The sequence below is a fragment of the Symsagittifera roscoffensis genome, chromosome 7 (genome assembly GCF_963678635.1).
Source record: "Symsagittifera roscoffensis chromosome 7, txSymRosc1.1, whole genome shotgun sequence".
NCBI lineage: Eukaryota > Metazoa > Xenacoelomorpha > Acoela > Convolutidae > Symsagittifera > Symsagittifera roscoffensis.
In genome coordinates this window covers 4,244,463-4,267,956 of record NC_087068.1, presented here as the reverse complement: position 1 = coordinate 4,267,956, position 23,494 = coordinate 4,244,463, and the positions used below count along the sequence as shown (strand labels likewise).

Below are 23,494 nucleotides of genomic sequence, written 5' to 3'. Positions count from 1 at the left end.
CGCGTGACCACTGTATCCGACGGTTCAATTACGTCCTTACTCGCCGCAGTTTTTTCCGCCTCGTCCTCCTCGACTGTCCAATCGCTCATGTCATTCTCCTCACTCTCGTCCTCGCTATATTCTACAATCCTCGGTTTTGCTGCCTTTTTTGCCTGTCCCATTGCGAATTTTTCCTTTTCCGCTTTCCGTTTGAATTTCGTCGGTACACTTGGACCCGGGATGCTTATTGTGGGCCCACTTGGACCCGGGGTGCTCTTCCCGATTTCACTTGGGCCCAGGGTGTTTTTCCGGTACTTGCTCGGACCCGGGGTGCACGCTTCGTATAAATCCTTGATTTGGCTTTCCTCAGCCGCTGTTCTAAAAGAAACACCACTTCGTCTTAATAACGCCCCTTTTTCCATTTTCACAGTATGACCAGTTAATTTATCGATTTTCAAAGGTAAACGTTTGTACCTCCTTGGATCCTTGGGGTCTGTTTTCCCCGTTTTCTGGTAGACTGTCGTTGAGCTAGCCTTGGGCCGTTTTAGCCCTCCTGGTTGTTTTGAGACTCTATCTGCCATCTCAGTGGCCTTGGGATCCCTGTCAGTTATCTCACTATCGTCCAAAATCCTTGGGTTTTTCCGTTGCTCAGGAGCGTATACTAGGTCGCTTCTCTTTTCCCAGTCTAGGGTCAGCTCCACCTCAGGGAGATTACTTGCCTTGTCTAAACAAGATAGCTTCTGATTAACAACATTATTCCAAGTTAGATTTTTCAATGATGGTATCTTTGTTAAATTTCGAAACGCCGTATTTGCTTCTCTTCCATGATATGCTTCAAAGGGTGTTAGTTTAGTCTTAAAATGTGGCACAAAACGTAAAGCGCTGAGCGCTCGAGATATCATTTCCCCAAATTTGTAATTCTTATTTTCCTGGAGATAAGTGAGCACGTAATTTTTTATTGACCCAATTGTTCTTTCGACCATCCCCGTTGCGCGATGATCCTTAACTGGAGATTTTATTAGTTCGATACCTTCATAGTTACAGAAACTTTGAATGTCATTCGAGAAAAACCCCGTTGCCTGATCCATATGCAACTTCCTTGGGTGTCCGTGAGTATTTATGTACTTCCTTAGGAACTTTAAGACATTCTTAGATTTATTACTTGAGCATATATATGCTGACGGCCAGTGCGAAAAAGTATCTACTGCAACTAGTACATATTTCTTTCTACCCCTTACATAATTGACTGGGCCCCAGAAATCTAATTGGACCAAATCGTTTGGTTCTTTAGGTACATAAGTTTCCCCAAGATCACGTTTTGGGATATCTGGTTTGAGGTTTTTACCTGCTTCTACGCAGCTTTTGCAGTACTTTGCCGTTGCGGCAATATTTCGATGCATCAAAGGGATCCACACATCCTTTGCGGCCGCAAACATCTTATCCCGACCATGGTGTTGGAAGTGTAGGCGGTTGAGGACTGCTGAAGACATGTCCTTAGGTATAGCTAATCGGCCGTCCATCCACAAACAGTTGTCCCGTACTGCGAAGTCATTATAGTGTTGGGCGTAATATGGTCCTAGTTTAGTGATGATTTCTCGGGCTCTTGGGTTTCTGTCTCTGATCGCGTCACGTATGGTCTTCATGATGGGGTCCTTCTCCAGATTAGCCTCGACTAACTTTAGACTTAAAATTTCCGGATGTTCCAATTTTTTGACAACTTTACTGTCCGACGGTATTATGGAGTACACCCATTTATCGCTCTGTACTAATGGGTAGGATAACCCAGGAAACTGATGAGGGAATGAGATGATAGTGTTGGATTTCTTCGAATTCGTTTGTTTTCGATCGATAATTTCGGGCGGTATTAACTCAATATCCGAGTCCGAACTGACAGAACTGAGGCTGGGGGGTTGGTTTAAACGATTAAGTACAAGGTTAAGGTTAACGTCTCCAGAGTTTGTTGAGGTATTTACAATAGCAGAGGTAATTTTATCGTGTTTTTCAGGTGAATTTACTGAGTTTTTACTATTCATGTTATTCATTTCTTGTATTTTGCGACTTGAAATTGCGTAGCGAGAACGATGTCTGAATTTTCTTCTTTGGTATTTGCATATTTCCGCCGGTATGCAAATCTCTTGAATCTGATTGGTCAACCGTCGGTTGCATGCAAACACGCCCTCTAGTGAGCGTTTACTCTCACTGTGAGTATTTGCATATTCAATTCTTCTTGTAGTCTCATTGGATGCTACAAAAGTCGTTATGTCAAGGCATGACTGGTCGCCCTCTACCGCCGGTATTGGCTTTAGATATTTCACATTTTGACCCCTAGGCTTCATTTGGGCCTTAGGATTTAGAGCTTCATTTATCATTTTTATTTTCGCCACTATAAAACTTTCATCGTAGCGACTGGTCTCGGGTGCCGCTGCAGATGGGAATCGGGACAGATAATCTGCCATTCCCATTTTAGACCCCTGTCTGTGTTCAACTTTAAAGTCGTACGGCACTAAACGATCGTACCAACGCGTTAGTCGGCTGAAAAACGTTTTATTTCCTTTCGGAGATGAATTTAATAACGTTAGCAGGGCCTTATGGTCCGAAATGACTGTGAAGTAACGGCCATATATGTAATTGCGAAAATGTTCCGTAGCCCACACTATTGCAAGTAATTCTAATTCGTTCGTGGAGTATTTTTTCTCAGCCGGGTTAAGATAACGCGATGCAAACGAAATGGGATGCCACCCTGCCGCCCCATACTGTTCTAACACGGCCCCCAAACCATCGTGGCTAGCGTCACAGATAATTCTAGTCTCCCGGTGTATGTCGAAATGTCGTAACTCGACAATATTTTTCACTAGCGATTTTAAATGTTGGAACGCATTTTCGCAAACATTAGTCCAAACAAAATCGTTGTTTTGACTTAGTAATGGCCTTAGCGGTGCGCTTAATTCTGCGAGTTTGGGTAAAAATTTGTGTAAGCTGTGGAGTGAACCCATCAGTGATTTCAATTGCTTCCGCGATTTAGGGGATTTCAGATCTTCAATTGCTTGTGTTTTTCTTACTAAGGGTGTAATACCACTTTCCCCAATTCGAAATCCGAGCCATTCGCACTCTGTTTTCGCAAATTCGCATTTTTTTAACTTTAAAGCAACATTAGAAATATCCAACTTTTTCAATATCTTCGCGACCAACGCGATGTGTTCGATCTTAGTTCCTTTCGAAGAAATTAAGATATCATCAATGAACGCGTTAGCTTGAGGGAACTCTTTAAGCAAATTGTCAATTACTTTTTGGAATTCCGCCGGCATTGACGTCAACCCGTAAAATCCGTTTTTAAAACGATAAGTTCCTGTGGATTTCCCACCAACAAGCGAGAAATTGCATTGCTCACTCGTATTTTGGTCTAACGCGACTTGTCCGTACGCATATGTGAAATCCAACGTTGTAAAATACACATTCCCCGCTTTTTTCTCCGCAATGATCTGGCTTACTCCGTCTATTAATTCGTCAATATTTGGCATTTGGTACTTATTTTTATGTACCTGCTTGTTTAACTCTCTCGATTCCAGTGCTATTTTTATACTTCCATCTTTTTTTACTTTAATTACGATGGGAGAGACGAAATACTTATCTGAGCATTCTTGTAGTTTTACGATGTGCCCTTCATTTATTAACCGATGGATTTCTTTATCCACCTTATCTTGCAGACTAATCGGCACCCTGCGTCCTTTTTGCTGTATGGGCTTCAAATTGTCAAAAAATTCGGCTCTTACTTTTGCATTCCGGATTTTCCCTATCCTAGTAAACAAACTTGGGTACAACTTACAGAAGTATGTTTGCAATTCGTCATATTTCTCCTCCTCTTGGCTGATTCCTTCCCCTGTGATTCCCATCACTTTCTTCCGCTGAACTAACTCGAGGCCCAGGGTGCCCATAAGATCCCGCCCCAGGATGGACTGATGATTCCCGGATATAACCGACACTTGTGCTGGTGCTGCCCAGCCGTTTAATGACATCATCACTGTTATCTTCCCCAGTATGTTTATACGATTGTTGTTATAATCCAGAAATTCGTCTTTCGAAGGTTGTAGTTGAATATTCGCCTTACCTAACGTTGCTTTTAGGTCGTTAATGCTAAAAATGGTGACTGGGGATCCACTATCGATCCACAACCACATTTTCTTCCCTGCTACTTCAACTTGCACGCGGGCCCCAGGGATCTTTAGTGCGGATTCATTCCTCTTCCTGTGTATTGACATTACCATGTAATCGTCCGATCCCGACGTCATGGATTCTTTTTCCCCGCACCCCTGCTGATTGACCCACGACACTGGATCTTCGTTCAAGTCAGTTACGTTCTGTGTACTTTGATGATGCTCACTTTCTTCCCTAACCAGTCCGACTCGTCCTCGTCCCCTCCACTGGTTAGTACCCCTTCTAACTCCTCGACATGTACGTTCAAAATGACCCAATTTTCGGCATGAGTTACATGTTGCTCCTCTTGCAGGACAGCTCGCAATGTGATCCAGGGTAAAGTTAGGTGCGTCGCAATTGTAACATCTACGATTGTTTCCGCTTCCTCCACTACTACTTGGTCCTTGGGTGTATCCTCCACGTCCCCCGCGTCCGCGACTTCGAAAAAATCCTTTTCCCCTCCTTATGTTACTCACTGGTTCTTGTTTTATTGAAATAGCCGGAGCTGTCGAAGCTGGTTTTCCTGTATATGATTTGTATGCGCGTTCCCCGCGTTCGTATGACAATGCGATTCTGTAGACTTCTTCCGGTAATTTTGTTGATCGCGATAATTCTCGTTGGCAATCCGACTCCCGCATATTCATAATGAAAATGTCCCGAACATTTTCGGCCGGATTTGCAAAATCACATCTGCCTGCTAGGGCGCTTAGTTCCGCATGGAACTTTTCGAACGTTTCGTTCTCACGCTGCTTTCTCCCGTAGAAAAGACCCCGTTCATGTGTTACATTCCTCTCTCTTTGGAACACGTTTTGCATCTCATCTAGAACCCGTGGGTACCGTTCAGTTTTGATGTTAACCGTCGGCTTCCGTGCTTTGAATATCCGCTGCGCCTCATCTCCGATACATAGGTATAGATTAGACTTTAACTTCTTTTCCGAATCAACACGGTTTTTTCCATTTACTTCTTCAGGCAACGCCGCGATAGCCGCCGCATTTAGAGTATTCGCAAAATAGAAATCATCGGGATCAATATCGTACTTTGCGATCATCCCCCAGTGAAACTTGATTATCCACTCTTCCCAATAGACTGGAGGTTCCGGTGTTCGTACTTCCCAAAATGCTACAATGTTTAATGGATTTTTCCCCCTCCTTGTTTCTCTGCTGGCTGCGCCATGTTAAAGTCGAATGTTTGGAATATGAAAAGATTGTAAATAAGTTGTATTTTTAGTCCAACTGTTAGGCATCAAATCGAAATCTTACTGCACTGTTTTATTTCAGATCGGAACAGACGTTAGAGATTACAAGGTCAAAGGAGCAGGTCTCTAGACAGAAAGAAAACAATTGATGGCATTTACATAAACTTAAAACTGGTCCCTATCTCAGTTGGCATGACATTGTGAGCCTGCGTAGAAGGGACATAAGCAAGGGAAACAGTTTGACTGTGTTGTGGGAGACGTAGAGGTAACGGGAGTGTACCACTGTGTTGTGGGAGCAGGGGTTCATAACCTTAAATTAAATTTCGGGTAAACATATTGAATTATTCTAAGTAGTTCTAGCGAGGGAGCAAGAGAGGTTAAGAAGATAGCGTCGTATTTACTCGGTGCCACCGGTTATCGGTGCTACCGGAGTTGCATATTTAATCTTCGATCCTATTACTGCATGCTAAGGGTTAGTTGTTATTGTATGGCCTGCTGAAACTTTTTGTATGGCCCGGGTACGCAAATAGTACCGTCTCCGCATGGTCTATCAGGTATACTATTTGAATAATAAATTTCTTGAGTGTGACTAGTTGAGAACTAGAGGCGAAAAAATTGCTCGAAGGATTTGCAAAATTGTCTGTGGTTACGCGTAGAGTTTGCTCTCACCAGCTGATGTCATGTTCGTATCTTGCCATTCTTTTCTAAGTCAAGACTCTGTTCACTCAAAAATCTTGAAGGCCGACCTAGAAGTCAGTTCTTCCGTATTTGAAACATATTCTCGAAACTCGCTTTCGGCGATCTTCATTTCGGCTATAATCCTGACATTATCCTATTGAAAGTCTTAAATTTCCAAAATCAACTTCTGTTCCTTAAAGCGAAATAAGGCGCTCGTTTTGCTTCTGACATTCCTCAAAGCGGAGAAGTGGCAATACATGATCATGTCTGTGTTGACTGGTAGAGTTCGAAAGTCAAGTTTGATGTCTTCGATCAAGTCTACACGATGGGGAGACCAACGACCGGTGAGTTGATGCTGGAAGCGCTGCGTATGTGTCAGTGTATTGTTCGATGGCAGTTTTGAGCTTTTACTGTACCATTTGGTTTGATCATTGAAAACACCATAAGTTTCCTTGAAAGTATATTAGCACTCTTCAAGCTTTGGTTTTGATGACTGCTGGTGTTTGATTGTCCTTGCTAAAACCAGCAGCTCCTTGTTGGGTAAAATTGCTTGACAAAAGAAATAACTGATTCTGTCAACGTAACTTCCAACTTTAGCAAGCCGGTCGCTATTATCAGTCGCTCGCTGGACTTTTTTCATGGTCTTTAAAAACGAGTGTGCTTCAAATTTTTGACAACTCATGAAAAACCGCATATATTGGAAACCATCTTAGTGTACTCCGACAGCACCCAATTACAGGGTTGGTAATTTCAAATTTTATGAACTTTTTTTGAAAATAAATTTTCCGTTAATTCTCAAAAACTACAAATAATTGAGAAGTCAAAATTGGAGTCAAGATTTACAACTCCTGGGAGTACCCTGACAGCACCCAACTACAGGGTAAAGAACTTTAAAAAATCACAAGAACATACCATCTCGAAAACTACAAGGATTTGAGCAGTCATAATAAGAGGCAACGTTTGCAACCCCTGAGAGTACTCTGATAGTCCCCAACTACAGGGTTGGGAATTTCCAAATTTGAAGAAAAAAAGATCGTTGAAGTTTTCTGAAAACTTTTTAAAAAAATTTCTAAAAACGTCAAATCTCGAAAACTACAAAGATTTGAGCAGTCATATATGGAAGCAAGATTCGCAACCACTGAGAGTACCCTAGCAGCACCCTACTAGAGGGAAAAAATTCAAAATAACTTTTTTAAATTACTTATTTTGAAAAAATCACAGAAAACGTACTATCTCGAAAACTGCAAGGATTTGAGCAGTCATATTTGAAAGCAAGGTCCGCATCTCCTGAGAAAACTCTTATAGTCGCCAACTGCAAGGTTGGGAATTTCAAATTTTGAAAAAGAAAATTTCGTTTGAGTTTTCTAAAAAGAATTTTGAAAAATTTACAAAAAACGTCATATCTCAAAAACTAAAAGAATCTACAGCACCAAACTACAGTGTTAGAGAAAGTTTAGTCAATTATTCTGTATTTTTTTTCTGAAATTTTTGAAAAAAAACGTATCTTTTACACTAAAGTATTCTTCTTACACTAAAGAGTTGAGCATTCTTCATTGTAATAAAAATTCCTTTTGGGAAAACTGACAGCATTCCACTATTGAGCTGTTTTTTTTAAACTAGGTGGAATAATCACTGAAATCGAATTGAAAAATTGAAAAAATCTTAACCATTTCAATATACGAATTAGCTTAAACGTGAAAAAATTCTTTCGTTTAGCAGCCAAAAAATTGCGTTGAAAAAGCCTAAATGTGGCGAGATAGTGAAGCCCACATTTAAATAAAAAATTCATTTTCTAAATTGATTTTCTGAAATATTTTGAAACAAAATTAACGAAAATCGTTCGTCGTACTCCTACACTAAAAGGAGTTGAGCATTCATCATTGAAATCAAAATTCCAAGTTTTTGGGAAATCCTGACAGCATTCCACTATTGGGCTGCTTATTTTAAAATAGGAGGAATCATCACTGAATTCAGACTGGCAAATCGAAAAAGTCTTAACCATTGCAATATAAGATATAGCTTGAACATGAAAAAAATCTCATGTTAAACATGCAAAAATATTGCATTGAAAAAGCTTAAGCGTGGCGAAATAGTGAAGCCCGCATTTAAATATATAATTTTTTTTTGTAATTTGATTTCCTGAAAAATTTTGAAAAAAAATTGTTCGTCGTATCTCTTACACTAAAAGGAGTCGAGCATTCTTCATTGAAATCAAAATTCCAAGCTTTTGGGGAACCCTGACAGCATCCCACTATTGGGCTGCTTATTTTAAACTAGGTGGAATAATCAATGAATTCAAACCGTAAAATTGAAAGAATCTTAACCAGTGCAATATACTATATAGCCTAAACGTGAAAAAATTCTTTCGTTGAATATACAAAAATTGTGCGTTGAAAAAGCTTAAACGTGGCGAGATAGTAAAATCCGCATTTAAGTATAAATTAATTTGTAATTTAATTTTTTGAATTTTTTTGAAAAGAAAAATTAACGAAAGTCGTTCGTCGTATCTCTTACACTAAAAGGAGTTGATCATTCTCCATCGGAATCAAAATTTCAACCTTTCGGTAAATCCAGACAGCATCCCACTATTTGGCTGCTTATTTTAAACTAGGTGGAATAATCACTGAATTCAACCTGGAAAATTTTAAAAAAATCTTAACCATTGCATTATACGATATTGCTTAAACGTGAAAAGCTCTTTCGTTAAACATGCAAAAATTTTGCGTTGAAAAAGTTTAAACGTGACAAGATAGTGAAGCCCGCATTCAAATATAAAAATTATTTTTCAATTTGATTTTCTGAAATATTTTGGAAGAAAAACAACGAAAATCGTTCGTCGTATCTCTCACACTAAAAGGAGTAGAGCATTCTTTATTGGAATTAAAGTTCTAACCTTTTGGGGAATCCTGACAGCATCCCACTATTGTGCTGCTTGTTTTAAACTAGGTGGAATAATCACTGAATTCAAACTGGAAAATCGAAAAAATCTTAACTATTGCAATATACGATATAGCTTAAACGTGAAAAAATTCTTCCGTTAAACATGCAAAAGTATTGCGTTGAAAAAGCTTAAGCGTGGTGAGATAGTGAAGCGCGCATTTAAATGTATAATAGATATATTGGTTGCCTGTTTCAAATGTTGAACAGTATTGTAAGTGTGGCTTGAACATTCTTAGTCATAAGATTGATCTAAGACAGTAATTCAGCAAATCACCGGATGCCGAATGTCTAGGGTGCGGCACAGTGCATGCACATTCTAGAATGAAATGTGTAAACGTGAAATTTTTACGGGCCGAGTGAGAAGGCTAATGTCGGAAAAACGAAATCAAGCGGAGTTGAGACGAATTAACCAATACCCCTAGGAGTTAACCTGAGTTCACAGCATCGTCAACAAAAACCTTTTGATGAGCAGTATTTCAAAAATTCGCTTAACAACTGAAGATTCAGTCATATCAAACAATATAAAAAAATTACGACTCAAAGTTAACAGAAGTACCGCAACATAACAATCTGTAAATTCTTTAACAATTTATGAAAGAATGGACTGAAGATGCGGCCTAAAGATAGTGAGTGGCAAAAAACACACAACTAGCTAGAGTAAATCACTATTAGACACCTAGCAGTACGTTATAGAGACGTTATAATACGTAACTTCAGTATAGAATCACTACAAAAGTCAGGTTCAAATAATGACTGCCATTCAAGGTTGCAATTTTATGGGTTAAGGATCGAAGAGTTTCCATTGATACAGACCATTTATTCAACGTTTTCAAATTATCCGATGTTAAGTGCGCGTTCATCAGAAATTGAGCAAGTTCTGCTCAAATGTCAGTTAGTAATGTTTTTGATTTGTACTTCAATTTTTTTTTGAACCAACAAAGCAGATCGGTAGCAAATGAATATGAAATCGAATGAAACAGCCATGCAAAAAAAAGTTTTTTTTGTCTAATTGTAGTGTTGTGATGGCAGCCTGTAATACTTCTGATTGAGTTTCATTAATTTAATAAAACTGTGTCAATAGAATGTCAAGTTACAAGTTGCCAAACTGCATGCTCAAATTTTGATACTCAATTTCATACTCGTCATTAACTAGGAAGCTAAAATTTCAATCACTTCATTTCAAAAAACTCAAAACGTTTAGTGGAGATAACATCTTTTTTTCGCAAATCACTACATTACCCACACTGGAGTTCAATTTTTTAGTTGATTTTCATTGTCAGCGTCTATAAAGTGAAAAATAATCGATAAGAATCAATTAAAAATGTGGCGTTGTGGCGCATTGGTAGTGATGGTGCACATCAACCATATGATTGCGGGTTCAAATCTCACGTGCCTTTTAACTGCAATTTAGAAGATGAGTTCGTGTATTATAGCCATAGCTTAGATAACCTTAAATAAGTAACCTTCGTGTTATGGCTCTGGCTGGTTAACTAAAAAAACTTATAAAAATGAATTACTTAGCTATTGTTTAATAAAGCCTTGAAATCCATATCAAATCATTTAAAATCGATTGTTTTTCACTTTTAGAAACAAAGACAATGAAATGCCATTTTAGTCCAATTTTGAGGTGCGAATATCAATGCAAGCAAAATGGTTTTTTTACGCCTAAATTATAAATGTTTACTTCTTGCTCAGTTTCATTTTTTGCGCAATTTTGATTTTGTTACCGTTTTTATCAATTTTTCAATTGTGTGCATGTGATTTAGTTGGCCAGTTGGGCAGGGTTGTAGATAAGGTCAGGGGGCGGGTGATTCAATTGGTGAGGTGGGGGGGGGGGGGGGGGTTTGTTCAGATCAGGAAACGGGTGGTTCAGGTGGGCCGAAGGGTGTGATTCATGTGGGGATGTTGGTAAGGTTAGGTGGTAGAGCGGTGGCTAAGGTGGGGTTAAAGGGGCAAATAAAAGGGGATGAACGAAACGATTCGCAACGCAAACTATTGCATTTTTTGCACAACGCAAAAAACAATCCATTAATTATTTTGAATGGATAAAATTAAATTTAAAATTCATGAAAACAACGGATTATAATCCATTTTTTTAGGGGCACTTACCATAGTGGTAAGGCGTTGACTTTAGAATCGTCAGATCGTGTAATCGATCCCATGCCATGGCAATGATAGTGTGCGAGGACGAGCTCTCACTTGACCTCTAGTTTCAGGTCTACCACAACCTGACCAAATTTGGCTGCAATAGTGGTACCACGAGAAAGTTCTAGTCGCAAAAAACGGCCTTGAGTCGGATACAATAGCTTCGCTCAACAAAATAACACTGTCTGGAATGTGGGGAGATAATACGAATGGACTACCCTCTACAGGACTGATAGCTCCTCTGCGATTCGGAGGAACTACATTTATTATTGTTTTTAATTCCATTTTGTTGTCTGAGTGCGATATGTGATCCGATGATATTGATAAAGATCTAGACCACAAAAATCCATTCTAATTGATTTCTTTTCACTTTTCTCTTGGACTTTTTTGTTTTTGGAGCAATTTGTCATTAAAACCTGTAAGTTAAAAAACTAAAAAGATGAAGCAAGTGTTATTGTTTACAGATTGTCCTGTAATTATATAAAGTTGGTTAACTTTTTTTAAAAATGTTTCTTCACTTTCAACATATTCATCTTAAAAAGAATTTTAAAACAAGAAAAAAATCTTAAGATCTCAACCGGATCTTTTTTCTATGTAAAGATTTTGTTTCTTCGATTTAAAAATAAAGTCATTACGAGAAGAATATATAATTTTAAATATTTAAGTAACTGCTAGCGTTTTGCACAGATCAGTAAACGGAAGTTGATTACGGGCTGAAAAGTCTTGTTAATGATTACAAGTGCAAATGCTCTCACAAGTGAAATGATACATACCGTCACTGTGGGTGGCCCTGCGAGTTTTTAGAAATTGCGACAACACAGTTCCTTCCCACCTTTTCTAAAAAACTCTTTTAACAACTTTATATGGAAAAAATTTCTTGGGGATAGTCAAATTGAACATTTGCACAAGAATGAGGTGACGAATTTTGGTGGAAAATCTCAGATTTATGTATATTTTTTATTAGACTGATTTGAGACAGCGTTTATAGTCCAACTGAAGCCTTGAAAGCTCTCCTCATGGTCTTCATGGTCAAGTATATTGGACCCTGGAATAGAACAGCAAACGTGCCACACACAACAGCCAGTCCTGCCACTCTCAGTTTCAACCCCATCGACTCTCTGTCTGAGTCATCCATGCTGGCCGCCAGAGCATGAATTGCGAACAGAAGAAGTCGGAAAAGGGAGAAGATTGCACAGTTCGTCAGAAGCGCCACAGTAACCTGAAAACTTCCGGTCACAAAAGTAAAACATATATATTTTTTTAAAAATAATCAAACATTACGAGGCCAAACTGCTCTGGATAGGCGCACAATTTGGTGTGTGTATGTCTCTGGAATCCAGAGACAAGTCTTTAAATGTGTTAAATTTTTGTAGTAACAATCAAAGAAAACGACCGCACAAACAAAGAACAAAGAGAGTGTCCTTGTTGCGGAATCCTTGTTGCGAAACAAAGTACAAAGTTTCGGCCTCGTAATGAATAAATGAGTATTGTAAGAACCGAGTTGTCGTTGTTCGGCTCATGATTGTGAGTATTCACTCGTTGAGCAGTTCTGATCTTTTGCCGCTTTTTTAGTTGGACTACGAGGTAGACAGTTAGTAGAATTGTGAGTAGAGTAGCAGGAACCCCCAAGAACCCCATCACATTCGTCATCAGTCTGTAGTTCACCTGAAAAGACAATGAGCTGACAGACCAAACCATCGTCAAATTGATCGGTCAAAATAAGATCTTCATAGTGGAGGAGCTGGAAAAACCAATTTGGTTTACCTAAATATTTTGTTGACCTGAAAACCAATGTGGTTATAACAAAATTTTCGAAAATTTTATGAGAGTAATTTATGATATTCATTTAAGCGCGACCAATTAAACTCATTCAGTAGCTCGAGCTGAAACCAAAATATGTTGAAAGTTGTCTTATAATTTCGGTTTTATATATTTCATTTGGGATTTGATTTCTCCAAGAAAAAATTTCGAAAAAGAAAAGAAAATTCTTAAGCACCCTGTTTGAACGAAAATGATTATGAAACCTTTTCATATAGGAAATAAAGCTTATCTTGATGCAGTTTCACACAACTCCATAAAAACCAAAAAAGTATATGACAAGTTTTTTCCATACGATCTTGCAGAAAAATGGAAAACGTTACCTGTTGGACTTTAAGCTAGTAAAATAGAATTTCTAACCGGTCCCCCAGACCAGCAAATCGGTCTGGGTAGCTGGGTGATTTGGAAATATGCTGCCTGGTAGATAATGACGACAAGTACCGGAGTCAACACCGGCACAATTGCCAGCCACGCCTTCATTCGATTGCAGTTAGTGCTGTACCACACACCATATTTGACAGCTACCACCCTGCAATGTAATAGCAAACGTTTTGAGTTTAAGCCAGAGGTAGATTACTCATAGAGTAATTTCAGATAAGGTAAGCCGTCTGTTCCTCACGCTATCTTGTTTTCGGCCGGACTTATTTGTGCAACTTCTTAGACTAATACCAATTTTAATCTTACTCTTATATCTCCTAGTCTCAATAGATCTAGTTTATACTGGTATTTGCGAAATAGGTTTAAGGAACTTGTTTGAAAGGAGAACAACTGTCATCTAAGATTTATTCAAACTAAAATAAATTATCGGTGTTAGTTATGGATCACGATTGGTTAGTAAGTAATGTTTTATAGAGATAGTTTTATTAAGTATATATTTATTTATAAAAATTAATTTTAAACTGGTTCCACCTATGCGGGGCTTAGAAAGTTTTTAGTTTTCAGATTGTTTATTATAGTAAAGGATGGATGTGGAGATTCCTTTGTTCTTTGGAGTGGTTTCTTTTTGAGCGGTTGGAGCAGTGACAGCGTGAAGGAAGGAGAGATGTAGTTATTTTAGCAGAGAGAGACTACAATTGTTTGTGTTCCAGAAATGGATTTTGTCTTATTGTAGACTGTCTTTAGTAAATGTGTTAGATTGATCTCAGATTGATGCAATGATGTGTTGATTTCGTTGAGATAGAGCGAGACTGCGTGCAAGATGAAGTTTGACTTCTCTGTATGGGGCGCAAAGTGACCAGAATCTGTTTGCGAAGTTCTCATCGAGTATGCCACTGGTCTGTTTCAATTGTTCTCTTTGCTGCGATGTTAGTTCCACACTTTAAATCCTGTGAGGGTTGTGACTACGGCAACAAATCAATAGATTTGCCATTTCAAAGTCAGAAGGTCCTGGAGTTTTCATCTCCCTTTGCTGCTCGTTCCGTTTGCTTTAAGAAGTCTTTTTACAGTGCATATTAAATCTATATCTTGTTAGTGAGATCAGATTCAGTTATGATGTTCTATTAGTTGTTTTCGCAAAAGCGTTTTTAAGTTTGGTTAATTCAAAGAGTTGCTCACCCTGGAGCCACTCATATTAAAAACAGAGGATCGGGGTTGTAGCACATGAAGGCAGTCTTTGGTTGTTTTGTTTTATCAAAACTAGATCGTTTTTGTTGGGTTTTTCTTCTGACAATTTTTTGTTTCAAGTGATTTCAATAAAACTTGAAAGTGGGTCTCAAAAGAATAATTTATCCAGTTTCAATCTGGGTTTAATTTGGTCTGAGTACCGTGGGATGTTCTTATGCATGCGGTTGGTTTTGTGGGGTTAGTAAGCTGCGTTGGTTAGCTTAAATTTACTTATAATTCCTTCCAACCGGGTTAAAAGAAAGTTGGAAACGCGCGAAAGTTAGTTAGAGTTGTTATCTGATGGATTTGAGACTTGAAATTTATTTTTAAAATAATTCTACGTGGGCAAGTTGTGCGAGTTTGTTGCACAGAGTGTGAATTGTAAGCAAGTGAGGAGACTTTTTAAAGCTTACAATAGAAGCTTACAAAAATGTTAGTTTCCTTGAAAATTGTTTTCATTTTATGAATTCTTACTGCTTTGAAATGTATGAAATTTACTTCAGAGATATTATTTTATTGAATTTAGGATAAAACTTACTTCATTAATTAATTTCATTAATTAATTTTCATTGTTAAATAGAAAATTTAGAAACTAGAAGAAGATTTGGTGATTTTCTGTTTTCTTTTTTGTTTAGAGGAATGATATTGATGAAATCTAAAAAAAATTGAGAACTACATGGATGATGTTAAGTGTCTTGTTTTTATTTGTTAGTTTAAATACTTATATTCATACTTACGAGGATACTGCATCATGGAAAAATCCTTGGGAAGTTAGCTTTAATCGGGTCTGACGATAAGAGAAGTGCGAAGCAGAGGCCAGAGGAGTTCCAGCGCTCTGATGAGGTTAAGTTTTTCGATGAGTAGTGAGAATTCAAGATTTGGGTTTTGAATTAAATTATACAGTTTGTGGTTGATTTTAGTGTTGTGAATATGTTGTACTAGGGTTATTTCAAAGGCCTGTATATATTCTTGGGGAAAACTAGTGGGCGAGCGTCATCAATGGGGAAAGTGTTGGTTAGTCGGCAGAAAATATACATTTGTCTGTTGGGGTTATAATTACGAAGGATGGCGTAGAGATTAGTCAATTTAAGATAATAAGTGAAATTTGAAAAATATGGTGAAGTATTTGAATGAATAATCATAAAACGATGTTGTGAGTTACGTGTTGGTGAGTTAGATATATGATGTCGATATAATGATGAGATTAGATATATAATGATAATTTTATAAAATGTGTATGTGTGCGTCAGTTTCGTTCTTAACATGATTTCATGCGAGTAGTGTTTGTCGCGTTCTTTAGGTGTAACGAAGTCAAATGTGAGTGCGAAATGATTAAATTTGTTAAAACTTGATTCACATTCTTTGGTGTTTGTTAATGCGCGAGCAAAAATGTTATCGAATTTTTGTTATTACTATCTAAGTGGAATATATATTCATTTCTAAACAAAAAAAATTCTGGTAGTTGAGGTTAAGTAATGGGATCTTCCTCATTTGGGGTGTCTTCCATATATCGGGTTATTGCATGAGCATAGTGTGGTTAAAAATCGGTTAGCGCATTTTGCTATGAGTCAATAGAGATTTTGTTTTCATCCGATGGTGGTAAATTGATTTGCGTGAAGTGCAATGAGTAGTTTATGAAGAAGGGAGTGACTTAATTCATTGTCCTCGTGGGTGATTTTCAAGGGAAAGGTTAATGGGCAAGTGCAATGGTAATAGGTAGTCCAAGAGAGTGTGGGAGACAGAACGTTTTCTTCAACGTATAAGTTCTGTGGATTGTCGTTAGCGGTCGCATATTATGTAGATTTGGGGATAGGGGATGGTGAGTTATGAAGTAATTTTTTTGTGTTAGTATGTTGTGGACGATGGGAAAATAGACGGGATGATCGTGGTCAGCCAATGAAAGATTGATGTGAAGCTTAGAGTGTTTTCTTTAACAACTCTTTGTGCTCTGGTTAGTGCAACATTGACTGAATGAATTGCTTAGGCTGAATGTGTTATTTGGTGAATTGTTAATGCAAAATTTGTGTCATAAAAGTGCTGTTGTTGTGTTATAAAACTATCTAATTCATGCTCTAATTGGTTATCGGTCATGGAGCTAGGTGCGTCGGGTTGAGTACTTGACATTGGGAAAAGAATAAGGGTAGTATCAGTGTATGAAGAGGGGGAGGGAGAGGTTTCTTTAGGAAATTGTGAAGCAATGGGTTGGAAATGTGGTTGTGAAAAATTAGTTGGGCTTGGTTCTTAGTCTAGGAAATTGTTGAGGTTTTCTAAAACTGAGCTTCTAAAAGTAGAGATGGTATTACAAACTGTTTGGGTTGAGTCGTCTGAATCCTTGCGTGGTAAATTAGAAAAAAAACTCGGAAGGGGAGAAGAGGTGAAGTCTAAGAGTAAAATGCGGGAGGGTTGGCGGTGGAAGTTGGATGGATAGAAAAGGTAACGGTTGGGGGATCCATTATGTCTGCTCATCGTGTGTTAAAAAAATTGTTTTGAAAAGGAAATTTTATTATGTGTGGTTGTTCTAAACTTTGCTCATATGTGTCGTCAATGTTTGGCTGGTGGTGTTATATGAGATACTGGACTTCGTTGAAAGCTACTACCTTCAGAGGTACGATCGGTGATTGCTAGTGTGTTGCTATAATTTTGTGGGACTTAAGATAAGGGTTGATTATTTTGCAGATTTTGTAAATGTGGCGGTGCTGTAGGTGTTGAATTTATTTTTTTCTTATGAAGCTTCCTATGCATCTGGTGTTGTAGATAGTTTCCTATCGTATTCGCTAATTTGAGCGGCAAGAACAATTTTTGTTAATTGAGGTGAAAATTATTCCAAAAAATCCTGCAAGTAAAATTCGTGTTACTCTTGCTTGTTTACTTACTTGTGTATGTTTTGCACATGTGTTATAAGTTCCTTTGAATAATGAGAAGAGAAATCCAAAAAATTAACATTGCGTATAATCTTTCTAATATATAGTAGGGCCATGCTAGAAACACTAGGAGTTCATTTTTAAGATTTACAAAACTGAAAATAACAACCGGCGAATTATCTTGTGATCAGTTTTTTTCACTGTTGAGCTTTATGTAATCTTCAACATCTCCAAAGTATCCGCTGTATTCTTGTGCGTAAATATCCGAGAGTTCTGCTGTTTCAGCTAGTTTTCGTAAAATTTTGGTCAATTGACTGTCTTTGTATTGTTGTATCTATTTTAGAGAGAAGTTCTTGAAATTGTTGTGTTCTAATGTTATAAGGTATGTCTGATCTAGAATAAATATGAGTATAAAAAAAATCTCTTACGATCGTACGAAACGAAACAACTGGATTAAAATTTATGTGTGAAGAGTTAATATGCGTTTATGATTGTTTTACGCAGATTTCGTATCGCATTCGAGAAACATTAGCCCTGGATATCAGAGTTTTTCAGCTCAGAATTTTCGATCATTGCGGCGATCTACAAATTTGGGCCGAAAAAAAATCCGATATCCAGTTTGTGCAAGTATTCAATGCTAGTATTAAATTAAGTAATCCTTATTATAAAAGCACATCCGTTAATACATAATCGAATCAGCGAGGAGAAAATTTGAGGAATTGTGCCAGTCGGTCATGTCTGGAGGTTTGACCTTGAGAAACACGTAATTTTGGAGTGAAGTTTTAATTTTAAAAATTTCGAATGGAGCCTGTCATGCTCAGTTTTCTCGAACCAACTGAAAACGCAAAAATCAAAATCAGAACGACCGAAATAACAATTGCGGGAAACTACTCAAGAAAAAGGCAGGAAATTGCTATTCGCAATTTCTCGATACGGAATAATCAGAGAGTAGAGCTGTCTCATCCTGAAAACAGGAGAATAGAATACAGACTTGAGAAAGGAAGACTATTCGAACGGAAAGGAGTGAACATTCAATGGAAGAGTGGACAACTCGAGTGTCCCAATGGTTCATTCAGAAACTTTGATTCTTGAGACAGAACTTACTTCTGTTGTTAAAACTAATTAGCATCAAACTTATTCAGTTATATTATTTAGTTCTCAAGCTGCTTATCTTTTAGTTATTCCTCATACTCAAGTGCATCGACATGTGAGTTCTCAATTTAAATTTCTCGAGTGTATTTTATGATAGTTATGTTGAGATAAGGCGAGTTTTAGGTTGATCCATCTGAAATGGATCAAAGTTCCACTGTCCAATAAAAAGTAACTAAGCGGATTGTTCCGACCCGGTTTTTAACGGCGTTCATGTATTTTGGGTATTTCGAGACCTAAGTATGGGGACGTTTTTATTTCTAGAGTGGGGGTATTTTGGTAGTGGCCTTCAAGCTGTAACGGGTTCCAGTCTCATGTCGCAAGCGAACCGAATTGGCTCCGAACGTTCTTGAGGTAGAAAAACACAAGAGATAGTGTCCCTGACTCTTGAGCCAATGGTTATAGGGCCTATTTTTCTTAAGCCTCATGTGTGACTACAGTAGACGAATGTTACAAATGAGTAGTCAATGACTCATTTTGCTCTCGAATAATTTACAATGGCTGATACAACATCAGAAATCCAAAAAGATCTTTTTAACTATATCCCCCTTTTCCAAAAGGGTGGCATTCGTTAGATAGGTATAAAATTTTCGTATGCTTAACCGTTGGTGTATTTTTTAATAAGGGGGATATTCGTTTTAGGTACCCGAGGGGGGATATAGTTAGAGAGATCCATCCAAAGTTACCTGTCGATGGAGAGGAGGAGATTCAGGTAATCCGGGGCAGTCCGGTTGAACCAGTTGACCAGTCCGATCACCTTGCAATTGAAGTCCCACTTCAGAAATCCACAAGAAACTACACCTCCTGTGGAATATATTCAGCGAATTAATTGTAACTCACATCTCCATTTTAATGTTGTTCTAAGTCAAACTTCGATTCTCGTATAATGATTTTAAAAAACTACTTGTTGACTAAAACACAATAGCAAAACTTTCATTCAAGCAAAGTTTTTCTCCTGCAGAATTGCCAGACCGAAAAGTTGAGATCAGGGGCGGATCTAGGTTTTTCTCCAGGGGGGGGGGCGGATTTTCAAACAATTTTGACGACCTTTTACGTCACCAAGTATGGATTTCTTAAATAGTACCCTTTGGGTCGGTAGGGGGTCGAAACCCTGAGGGCGTGGGGGAAAGCTAAATCCGCCCCTGGTTGAGATGCCTATCTCAGAATTGAATGAAACTAAAAAAATTTCTGAAAAAAAAAATCAGATTCTTCAGAGCAATCCGAATACTTCAAATCGATTTATCATAAAGACTTCAAGAGCTGAAACGGATAAAAATCAGAATAAAACAAGACTGCTCGTATATCAGGGCAAAACCCTGAATGTTCCGACTTTCTCCTATTTGTTATCGAATTGTTGTTAATAAAAGAAAATTACAAAAAATTTTGGTACATTATCAAGGATCAAGTGCTTAAAATTGATTCACAAAGGCTAAATGAAATTTTAAAAAAGTAGCGATACAAAAAAACTGTGATAAGGAATAGAAACTAAAAACAGAAGTCTAATTTTTTCTCACAGTATACGTCTAAAAACTTTCTTATTAAAATACTTTGAAACAAATAAAAAAAAACAAAAAAAAATAACCTCCAATACTTCAAGTTTGCATCCGATTGTGATCATAAACAGCCTAAAAAGCATAGGAAATTTTTGAACGAGTGGTAACTAAGTCGACAAACTAGGTCGACCTTCTGCTGAGCTTTGCAAGAAAACTTTTCTTGTTAAAAATTTATAAAATTTATGGATTTTTAAGGTATGGATTTTTAAGGTATTCAGGACCCATCCTTACTATGACAATTAACTGCATAAAACGTATTTTACCTAAAAATACGCAATAAAAGCTGATAGTTGAGCCGGTATAGCATAAACTGAAACTGATCAACTGAAAAAACCAAAAAAAAATTAAGAGAAAAATTGATCAAAATGACCTGGTGAAATAACACCACTGAATTTTCAATTATAATTGCAAATGTTTTTAACAAAAAATTTCGTGCTTCAGTAGCATTATAAGAAACTGCAGCAGATAAAACTAATGACATTTTCAAACATGAAACATGAACTGAGAAAAACTAAGACAAAAACTTCGAATTCGAACAAAATCAACCCCATATAAATAAAATTACTTATTTTCTATCAATATGATGAATATTTTATTTAAACTTCTTAGGGAATTATAAAAGTGTCAGCAATGAAAATTACCATTCCTAGTTTGACCAATCTGTGTACAAAATTTTTCACGGAAAAATAGTTTAATACCACGTAGAAACGTTCTATGCTGGTGACCCGATTGGAAAGAGCAGCTTAAATAAAAAGAAGAAATTAGCCTCGAATTAGTTTTAAAAAAATTCGCATCTGTGTTTCGATCTGCGACCTAGAGATGAAGACTCTCACGCGCTAACTACTCAGCAACGCACACTTTTTAAATATCAAACACTAGCCACAAATAAATCAGAGAACAGATACTATGAAATTGCCAATGCTATAGATCGTGATTATAGCAAAAGTGTCCTCCAATGAATAAATATTTTTAATTTTACTTTTATTTGCGTGTTAGAGTTGAAAGAAGGCTCGTACTAATGCACTACACTGCTCACTAGCTTAAACTTTTATTTTTGTCATTTTGCTGCATCAAATTTTAATCGCTTTGTTAAGCATTTTATCAACTTATAACCTTTTTTGTCTCTTTGCTGCATCAAATTTCAATCGCTTTCTCAAGCATTTTATTAATATATAACCTTACATCCTTTTATTGAAATTTGATCCTGCAAAAAGCAAAAAATATTAGAATCTTGTTAAATTATTTCCTTTAGCCCTTTAAAATGATCGATTTTATCCGATTTGAAATCGGTTCTAATCTGAAACGCTTTTTCGAATCCTTTTCTCTGGCTTAAATCTATTTCAGTTGGTTTATGTAGTGTTTTTTGCTTGACTCCATTGGAAATCAAACTGTACATAAAACCACTTTTCAGCAATTTTTCGAGTTTTTTATTAGAAAAAGGTTATTTTAGCTTTGTAACAAACTTACCCCAAAGATGACAACTCATCATTTGCAGAATGAAAACTTGGTTCGCTATCTCTCCAACAGCTTGAACTGCCATCATGGTCTGGGCCGAGAAGTTTCCCGGCAATCCTTTGGCCATGAGCAGCACCACTACTTGGGACGCGATGGCCATAGAAGACACGAGTATGGCCACTTCTTTGAGTGGCAAAACAGAACTGCTGCTGCTGTTGTTGTTGTTATTTATTTCAGGTATGTTTGCTGTTGTTCCATTGTAATCAAAATTTACGAGAATCATTGATTTCAAAAGTCTTCCCAGCTTCTGTTGATTTTTTAGAGAAAATGGATAAAATTTTGCTCTTTGCTTAATTAATTTTCGACAAAAATTCTTGAAAAATTCTAGATTAATATATTTTGATGTTGATTAGAGCAATTTGAATGGCTTTTGATTAAAATTTTTTATTTTTAATTGGTCACAATCAACCAAGAGCCATCTTGTAATTTATTGGAAGGTAAATTGAATGAAGGTTTTCTTCTAGCAAAATTGTTAGAGACGAATTGAAAAAATATCAAGGTAGATTAAATTCTTTTATTGGTGATTAAGGCAGTGTTAAATGATTTTAGTCACAACCTTTTACTTTAAATTGGTCACAATTCTGGGTCATCTTGTAATTTCTTGAAAAGAATATTGGATGAAATTTTTCTTCCTTTTTCTATTTCAGAAAAGTCTTAAGAATATCAAGGTATAATGAATTCTTTTAATGATGATTAAGGCAGTTTTAATGGCTTTTGGTCACAACTTTTTAGTTTTAAATGGTTCGTTAGTCATCAAATAATTTTTAAATTAAGGGTAGCTTTTGTTGTTGGCTATACTAAAATTTAATGAAAAGAAATCAATTAGAAAAAACTCAGTGAGAATTAACTGAGGAAAAAATTCTCGTTGCAAGACAAAATTGAAAACTCAATTGCTAAACCGTTTTGGGGCATTATCAAAAAGACTTTTGTTTTTAAAAGTCTTTACAATTTTTCATAGATTTCTGTCAAAACTTTATGCAGAAACTTATTTCATGTGAGTTAGGACAGGGGTGTATAACTCATAGAGTAATTTCGGATAGGGTACACCGTCTGCTCGTCACGCTATCTTATTTTCGGCCGGATAGATTCGTGCAACTTCTTAGTCTAATACCGATCCTAATCTTACTCTTATACTATCTAGTCTCAGGTTGTTTAACTAGTCTCTGCTAGGCTCAATAGATCTAGGGTATACTGGTTTATTGCGGCTGCTGAAGTGCTCGGGAGAGTCCAACTAATTTCTAAGTTAAATTCAAATCTCTCTGGTGCTGAAATTACAAGTAACTTCAGCACTTACAAATAAGTGGGTTGTTAGTTAGATGGATCATGATTGGTTAATATTAAATACTTTACATTGGTAAAACATTTAATTTATCCAATCATAATATATAGTTTAGATCAGGTTCCACCCATCCGGGTTTTACAGAGTTTTTTAGAACAGTTTTTCTGTAATTCAAGGATGGATGATGGACGTTGGTATTTGGCGAACATCATTTTTTTTTTTTGTTTCCTTTTTGTTAAGGAAGTTCCAGGGATCTGGAATTGAGGACACAAGTCGTTGTGTTCTTCTTGTGACAACGACTGAGTCTCTGCAACAGCATCAATTCTGGTTTCAGAATGGTTGGCTATGTCAGGTTTTTCTGTTCTTCGGAGAGAACTTCTTTTGTGTTTGATCTAGCTCGGGAATGGCGTGGAGATTGTGCGTGGAGGGGATGCCTGGTTACTCGGATCTGTACGTATACTTGAACATCGAGGTGGTCATTGGTCTAGTTCAATGAAGTCCTTTTCTGCGAAGTCAAGTCGTACTCTAAATCCTTTGAGTTGTGATTGTGAGCGGCATATCGATTGTAGTTGGTCATTCTCTCTCGAG

The 23,494-nt window shown here is 37.2% G+C and overlaps 1 protein-coding gene across 1 annotated transcript; it reads right to left on the bottom strand.

Annotated features, from left to right (window-relative positions):
• Positions 1 to 12,053: 12,053 nt before the first annotated feature.
• On the bottom strand, positions 12,054 to 21,989 carry LOC134851700 (uncharacterized). Its single transcript, XM_063867902.1, has 5 exons — positions 21,580 to 21,989; positions 19,246 to 19,363; positions 13,308 to 13,476; positions 12,627 to 12,794; positions 12,054 to 12,348 (listed from the first exon to the last, which is right to left on the bottom strand). Exons 1-5 carry the CDS (start codon positions 21,848 to 21,850, stop codon positions 12,112 to 12,114), a joined length of 963 nt encoding a protein of 320 aa, XP_063723972.1. The 5' UTR covers positions 21,851 to 21,989; the 3' UTR covers positions 12,054 to 12,111.
• Positions 21,990 to 23,494: the final 1,505 nt, after the last annotated feature.